This window comes from Labeo rohita, chromosome 20, assembly GCF_022985175.1.
Source record: "Labeo rohita strain BAU-BD-2019 chromosome 20, IGBB_LRoh.1.0, whole genome shotgun sequence".
Lineage (NCBI taxonomy): Eukaryota > Metazoa > Chordata > Actinopteri > Cypriniformes > Cyprinidae > Labeo > Labeo rohita.
The window spans coordinates 10,128,830-10,136,934 of record NC_066888.1 but is presented as its reverse complement, the minus strand read 5'-3'; the positions used below and the strand labels follow the sequence as shown (position 1 = coordinate 10,136,934).

Genomic DNA, 8,105 nt, shown 5'->3' with positions numbered 1-8,105 from the left:
TGACAGCATAATTAGCATGATTATTCACCCCAGTTAAATTGTAAAAGTGTACTGTAAGAGATTGTGCAAGAACATGTTGATACATTCACACCCACCTCAGGAGAAAAGGGTGAGGATGGCTGTTGAAATCGAGAAATCAAATATTTTGTGATAGTGAGGTTGCCTTCATTGAGAAAACAGTGCCATAACACTTTCTAAAACACCAAGAAAAGCTTTGAAAATATCCCTTCTGTTTCCCAGTTTGTTCATTTAAACTCGCATATTTTTTTTTTTCTCATTCCTCAACCATGCAAAGTGTAACATATTATAATTTAAATACGCACAGGCATCTGTAACAAAAATATTCTCTAAACATCATATACCTGTATCTAAGCTAAAACTAGCACAACAAAGATTAAAAAAGACAATCCAGAACAATAATGATCAGGAGGTAATCCAGTACCTGAGAGCAGGTCATGGCTGCCGGAGTCACACAGACATTAACCGAAGGTTTTGCATTGCATTGTGGGAGTATAACTCCACTTTGTTGCAGGAAGGTCATCAGAGTGTGGTGAGGTTTTCTGCTAGGTAATATAGGCTGTATCCGTTGCATATGATACAGCAGAGGTTACAAAGTGAGGACAGCATGTGATACAGCCACAGCCGACTGCTTAGCTTTTTATACTTGGGATCTGTCTCGCAGAGCTTGGCGTAGGCTTCCCGATTGGACGAGAGTCCGATGTCTTGACCCAATCCACAGGCCTGCTCAATCAGGTGCATGTCCGCCATGATTTCCGAGGTCATCTGACCAAACCACTGAGCATTCACCGCCGCCACAGTCACACAGACGAAGAAAATAAAAATCTGGAGGGGAAAAGCTGGTGGAATCAAGTCTGTCACCTTACATTAGGTTAAAAGGTTAATAGACCCAAAAATCATATTCTTTTACTCTGTGGTTCCAAACCTGTATGGATTTCCTTTTTTCCATTTAAAGGGGATTTGCATATAAATTTGTTTTTTAATTAATTTAATTTTTTTTAATTGCAAAAAAACCTAAACAGTCTCAATTATCAAGCTGCTTTGATTTTCTGAGCAGTATGACATCATATTGCTCAAGCTCCGCCCACAACCGTTGACAGACTGTCCCGTATTAGCATATTTCTGCCATTTTCTCTGCACTGAAGCAGCTGTGGCAACAAAAATGTCTTGTAAATAATGCAGGTGTTTTGCAATTGGATGTAAAAGTGAACATAAAAGTCAAAAATGAAAGAGAGGGGCGGTGTCAACAATAGCTCATTATCATTTAAAGATACATGCACCGAAACATCTGTGAACAGCTGTTTTTGGCAAGGTAAACAGGGTGTTGTTTAACTGAAGTATGTTGCAGACATTTCATGAAGACCCCTTAGAATCATACCAATTTGTGGAAACTAGTTACTAAACTAGAACTAATTTGAAGAATGTGCTGCTCACACTTTTATAATGAATGTGGACTGGAGCTTACAAGCAACGTTTTGAAGTCAAAAATATCTTGATAAATTTATCTCCAACAGCTAGACTGTATTCGATAGACTGGAGTGGTGTGGATTACTTGTGGATTATTGTGATGTTTTTATCAGCTGTTTGGGCTTTAATTCTGACGGCACCCATTCACTACAGAGAATCCATTGGTGAGCAAGTGCTGCAATGCAAAATTTCTTCAAATCTGTTCAGATGAAGAAACAAACGCATCTACATCTTGGATGGCTTGAGGGTAATTTTAAATTTCCTTCATCATATGACTTCAGAAGACTTTAAATATAACACTCAAGTCATTTGGAACACTTTTATGAAGCTGTTGTGTCCTTTTTAAAGTTTGAATGCTCCAGTCCACATTTACTGTAATTGGAATGAAAAGCAAATTTTTCGAAATATCTTCCTGTTTTTTGTTTTACAGAAGAAAGTAAGTTCTAGAGGTCTGGAACGACATGATGGTCATTCTTAAAGTGCCCCTATTATGGATTTTTGAAAATTACCTTTCATGCAGTGTGTAACACAGCTCTAAGTAAATGAAAACATCCTGCAAAGTTTTAAATCTGAAAGTGCTCCGTGTATAAAGTTATTGTCTTTCAAAAGAATGAATCATGAAATCGAGTCATTTTTTTTTAAGCGAATCTTAAGCTGTTTCAAGTTGACGTCAACTTGAAAACATTAGCACATTACCTGCCCAATTGTTGCAATGCAAAATACGCATTTAGTTGTGTGTGTTATGTTTACTCCGTGCAGCTTGTAGGTCTCTGGCAAATTGGCTAACAGCAATATTTGTTTGCTCACAAGTGTCTAGAAAATGTGTTGATGAATAGTGGATGTTTGTCGTTTTTATTACTTGGAGTTCTGATAAAGAGTAGAGCAATACGTTGGTGTAGTACTTTATCAGTACTTTTCTGTGTTGGCCTAACGCATAAACCATGGCTGTTTGGGTGTTTACTGTAATGGTGATAGGCGTTCCCTTTCCGAAATGCGCTGCACGCAGTTGACCAATCACAACAGACTGGGTCATCGGACCAATCACCGCAGATTAGCATCACGCAAAGGAGGGGTTTGGACAAATGATTCGATGAGCAAATAAGGTAAAAATAATTGCATATTATAAGATAATAAAAATGTTTTTTGACAATGCATGCATGTCAACCTGTTGTTGTGGACTCCTAAACCAATATATGAATCTTTCATAATCCATAATAGGGGCACTTTAATTTTTGGGTGAACTATTTTACATCTTCTGAGAATATTATGTTCTAAATACCTGAAAGGCCTCTTTGTCATCCAGCATGTTGCTAGGATGGTACATGGCAAAGATGGTGAGGTTGAAGAAAGCACAGGCTGAGCCGATATGCAGGTAGAACGGGAAGAGCCGGCTCTGGATGAAGCCAAACGTGTGTCGGTTTAGATGGTTGTCCATTACAAAGCCTGAACAAAAAAAAAATAAGTTAAGGCCTTGAAAAAAAAAATGTTTATAAAAGAATACCAGCTTCATGTATAAAACAATCCTTGTGAAAAATAAGTACACTTTAGCATACTTGTAAAAATAGCACTTGTTATTTAAATAATATGGAATAAAATACTTTGAAAGAAAATAAGTGCAAACTGAAACTAATGTTTTCAGACACTTAAATGCAATTTACAATTAAATGTAAATATATTAGTTTTTTATTTAAAAGCTATTTATATTAAATGCAATATAATTAATCTCAAAATATTAAATGCAATTAGCTAAACACTGCAATTTGAACTAACTTAAGTAGGACTTAAGTACATTTTTATGTGTAATTATGCCTGTTGTCTTTTAAATATATTTAAAGTGTACAGATATACTGACAAGAATTTATGGTAAACTAAAATATAATTTCTACTGAAATGTGTATGTTTCTAATTACTAATGATGAAGTTGCAATTAAGCATATTTAATATATTTGTGACCCTGGACCACAAAACTAGTCTTAAGTAGCATGGGTATATTTGTAGCAATAGCCAACAATACATTGTATGGGTCAAAATTCTACATTTTTCTTTTATGGCAAAAATCATTAGGATATCAAGTAAAGATCATGTTCCATGAAGATATTTTGTATATTTTCTACTGTAAATATATCAAAACTTCATTTTTGATTAGTAATATGCATTGCTAAGAACTTCATTTGGACAACTTTAAAGGTGAATTTCTCAATATTTAGATTTTTTGCACCCTCAGATTCCAGATCTTCAAATATTTGTATCTCAACCAAATATTGTCCTATTGTAACAAACCATACATTCGTGGAAAGCTTTCATTCAGCTTTCAGATTATTTATAAATCTAAAAAAAATTATCCTTTACATATTAAATGTACTGATGCTATTCATGTGCTTTTTTTAAGTAGCCTACAGTGCGGTCATTCTATTAATGATCTTCTACCAATGAAATGCAATGAAAAATAGTGACCACACCTACCTGATATGAAGGTGACCCATATCTGCATTCCCCAGAAGGTGGAGAGAAACATGAGGTGAAGGAGTTTGGCAGTGATGGGAGGCTCTCTGTCTGTAGTCATTGTGACAGCCACACTATCGTCTTTTACCTCCCTCACTCACTGACACTATGCTGTTTAAAGGTGTGACACAAAATGCAATCGCCTTATTGTTCTTACATCACACAAGATTTATGTAAGGCTCAGAAGTCATAACAGTTTTCATTTCTGACACAAGTCTTAAGTCATGTACTCAATGTGATGCACACTACAAAACACACCCTGCCTTACAAACAAAAGAGTTGGAGGCGATCACCTTTCACCTACATGACTAACAGCGCATACCATAATGGAACTAACCTTCTTAAATAAGATCTGCCACCTAATATAAATCATCAGTCACACTGAATGCAAACTGTTGCCCAAACATCAAAAATTAAACCATGCAACCTCCATACCCAAAATAGATGTTTTACACTCACTGTTATGCATTACACAAATCACTGTATAAACAAAATCACTACATTTAACTCGAGGAAAACGAGGACTTGGCAACCCTGACCCCTGTCATGAATAAAAGTAGAATAAAAGTCATATAGGACATGAGGGTAAATATATGAAACATGTTCATTTTGTGAGCTGTCGCTTTAAGAATCGAAAGCGTAAGTGCAGTACTCGTGCATTTTTGGCTCCTTCTGAGAGCACACGCACCTAATGCCGCTAACAGTGCTGTCTACATAGGTGGCTCACTAGTTGTTAAGGCACAGCCATGGTGCCCAAACCTCCAAAACCTCCAAATAAGCACCGCGACTCAACAACATAGGCAAATGCTTTGCTATTTGAATTGGCACCAACTTACAGTACAAGACATACAAGCTCTCGTAGCACGTCATTTCTGTTGCGTCATGTGAAAACTACACCTGGGTTATGAAAGACTGGATATTATTACTGCAACATGCTGTCATCATGATGTCGGTCTACTTACCGGACGATCACCCGTGACTATGTAAATCGTCTGTGGCCGGTTGCGCGTCACGGCCAGTAGCAACACCATAAATGTACGATAAAGGAGGAACCGGTATGCAGCTGCGGTAACTCACGGACTGGCAGTCTGACCGGTGGGCGGGGCTTATGCGTACTCGGCAATCAAAGCGGTCGGAGCGGTTTGGGGGGCGTGGTTTGTTTATGTTGTCGTTATTATTGGGCGTGGTTGTGTACACTGGTGGGCGTGCCTTGTGTAAACCTTTTTTTATTATAGTAATTATTGAGGAGAATGTGTTTCTTGTAAACAGATGTAAACACAAACACACGCACACACGTTTAACCGTTCAGTTGGGCAACAAAAGACATTTATTGTTTTATATAAAGCTAGTTATAAATACAATGCATATAACCTAACCCTAACCCACACCTTAACCGAACCCAATATTTGTTCACACCCATTAAATACTGATTTTTTCATTGATCTGTATTTAATGGGTGTGAATGAGCAAAATATGTGATAATAATATAGATAAACCAAGAAAAAAAGGCACTTTTTACCTGTCCCAAATTTTGTAGATATAATGTTTATTTAAAAATATTTTTATTTAAAAATTAAATTACCAACTACAATAATAATAATATAATATACTTTGTGTATGTTTAATAATATTTCACAATATTACTGTTTTACTGAATTTTTTCATCAAATACACTACCAAATGTTTTTTAAATAACTCTCTTTGCTCACCAAGCCCACATTTATTTGATCCAAAATACAGTAAAAGCAGTAATATTGTGAAATATTTTTACTATTAAAAATAACTGATTTCTGTTTGAATATATTTTAAAATGTAATTTATTCCTGTGATCAAAGCTTTATTTTCATCGTTACTCCATTTACATGATCCTTCAGAAATAATTCCAATATGCTGATTTGCTGTTAAAGAAACATTTGTTATTGTTATTATTATTACTATTATTATATCAATATTTAAAACAGTTGAAAGATCCAAAGATCAGCATTTATCTGAAATAAAAAGCTTTTGTAACACTATACACTATACCATTTAAAAGCTTGGAGTCAATATAATTACACATTTTTTTTTTTTCTTAGTTTTTTCTTTTCTTTTTCTTTTTATTTATTTATTTTGGGGGTGGGGGGTCTTGGGGGGTAGAAATTAATACTTTTGTTTAGGAAAGATGCTTTCAATTGATGCTATAAATTGATCAAAAGTGATTGATCAAAAGTGATGCTTTATTCATCAGAGAAACCTGAAAAAAAAATCAGCTGTTTTCAACATAATAATAATAATAATAATAATAAATGTTTTTTAAGCAGCAAGTCTAAATATTAGAACGATTTCTGATGGATCATGTGACTGGAGTAATGATGCAAAAAAACAAAAAAAAAAAACAAAAAAACATTCAGAATCAGCTTTGAAATCACAGAAATAAATTACATTTTAAAATATATTAAAACAGAAAACAGTTATTTTTAATCAAATAAATGTCTTGCTGAGAATTTAAAATTTTACTGATCCCAAGCTTATAAACAATAGTATGTGAAACAATAATAAAACAATACACACAAAGTATATTGTTTTATTATCGTTAATTATAGTAGTAGTAGTACTAGTAGTAGTACAACACTTGATTATTTTTTTCAAAAAATATTTGCATACAACACATTTAATATTTGTCAGCAGTTATTCACTGCAATAAAGGACCAGTTAATGGATAAAGTCCTTAATTATAGCTGTTCTGACTGTAAATATTCACAAAAAATTAACCACAACATTCACTCTCAGTGTGGTTTTATAGGGCATGTTCAGACTGGTGGATTAATTAGTTCTCAATATGTCACTGATTTGTATTTAATGGGTGCGAATGAGCAAAGGACAGGTTAATTCCCTAGAGTGCTTTCTTCACTGTTGTTTCACTGCTTTGATAAACAATTGTTCAGGGCATCATATTACAGCAATCACTGAAGGAGAACAAAATCAGTGACTCCTAAAAACAGGAACTTCACACACATTTGTAAGTGGGTTTATAAATGTGTGTATAATAATAATAAAAAAAGAAACACTGGATATGTATGATGCAGATGCCACAATAAATTAATTAGAATAATAATTATATTTTTAATTCTTTGTATCACAGATTTGTATGATAGCTTCGTTTTTGGCATTATAATGATCTGAGAGTTTATTTCTACATATTATCTAGGTGATAAACAAAACTCTGTTGTCTACAGAGAAGCTTTGGCAGCTTTGGTGGAAAAGAGGCAGGAGTCAAAGGGGAAATGACCATCTATGGAATCAGACACTCAGTATTTCCATGATATCAGTGGTGAGTGAACACACACAGCACAAAACAGATGTTTCTAGCCCTTCAAACTGAAGGTACCTATATGTGTGTGTGTGTGTGTGTGTGTGTGTGTGTGATATTATGTGACATTTACATCTTAAATTTCCAGTTTAAGTGTCTAAGTACTTTTTGGGACTGCTATGTTTCTATATAACAGCTATTTTTATTTTGCTTTCTCACTCAGAAGACTAAAGCAGGTTCATGTTCTTATAAAATAACCACACTTTATGCAGAAGAAACCTGAAAATTTCAGAGGTATGTGTGGGACCAGAAAGAAAAGACGTGAAGGTATAATTCAGTCACTAGAGGGAGACATGGCCAGCATATATGTGTATGCTGTAAGAGAGAATCTTTAAGTGTTTTTCATCATTTTTATAATTTTTAAGATTGTCAGTAGATATTAGTTAAGATTTGTATGGTTTCGTTTTTAGAGGGTACTAATAATGTTGTCACAAAGAGAAAACCAAAAAGACAAAAATCTTCTCTTGAAGCAAGGATGTCAATTAATGACATGGAGATGTCTGCTGAACAAGGTACTATCATAATGTGCTGGCATCACATTACAGGGAGAGACTGGGAGCCGTTAATGTTCATCTGGAGCAGATGGATGATTGTTTTCTATAGCATATGTTCCTCAGCCTTAAATCCACTCCAACCCAACCAATACACATTAAGCGCCACCATAAAAAGCAGGAAAATCTCCAAAAGCTCCATTATTAAAGGTTCATTGAAGATTTTTATGATGATCAAAGCCAAATTCACTGTTATTGACAGCACAGCAGTCTGTAGA

At 34.7% G+C, this 8,105-nt stretch overlaps 1 protein-coding gene across 1 annotated transcript; it reads right to left on the bottom strand.

Moving 5' to 3' along the window:
• Positions 1 to 259: 259 nt before the first annotated feature.
• On the bottom strand, positions 260 to 5,089 carry si:ch211-121a2.4 (transmembrane protein 205). The gene is made up of 4 exons (XM_051092193.1): positions 4,950 to 5,089; positions 3,949 to 4,098; positions 2,765 to 2,928; positions 260 to 843 (listed from the first exon to the last, which is right to left on the bottom strand). Exons 2-4 carry the CDS (start codon positions 4,046 to 4,048, stop codon positions 541 to 543), a joined length of 567 nt encoding a protein of 188 aa, XP_050948150.1. The 5' UTR covers positions 4,049 to 4,098; positions 4,950 to 5,089; the 3' UTR covers positions 260 to 540.
• Positions 5,090 to 8,105: the final 3,016 nt, after the last annotated feature.

Coding starts and splice junctions, on each gene's coding strand:
- si:ch211-121a2.4 (XM_051092193.1), bottom strand. CDS start 4,048: ATGACTACAGACAGAGAGCCTCCCATCACTGCCAAACTCCTTCACCTC. Junction 2,929..3,948: donor ATGGGTCACCTTCATATCAG/GTAGGTGTGGTC, acceptor TTTTTTGTTCAG/GCTTTGTAATGGACAACCAT. Junction 844..2,764: donor ATGACAAAGAGGCCTTTCAG/GTATTTAGAACA, acceptor TTTCCCCTCCAG/ATTTTTATTTTCTTCGTCTG.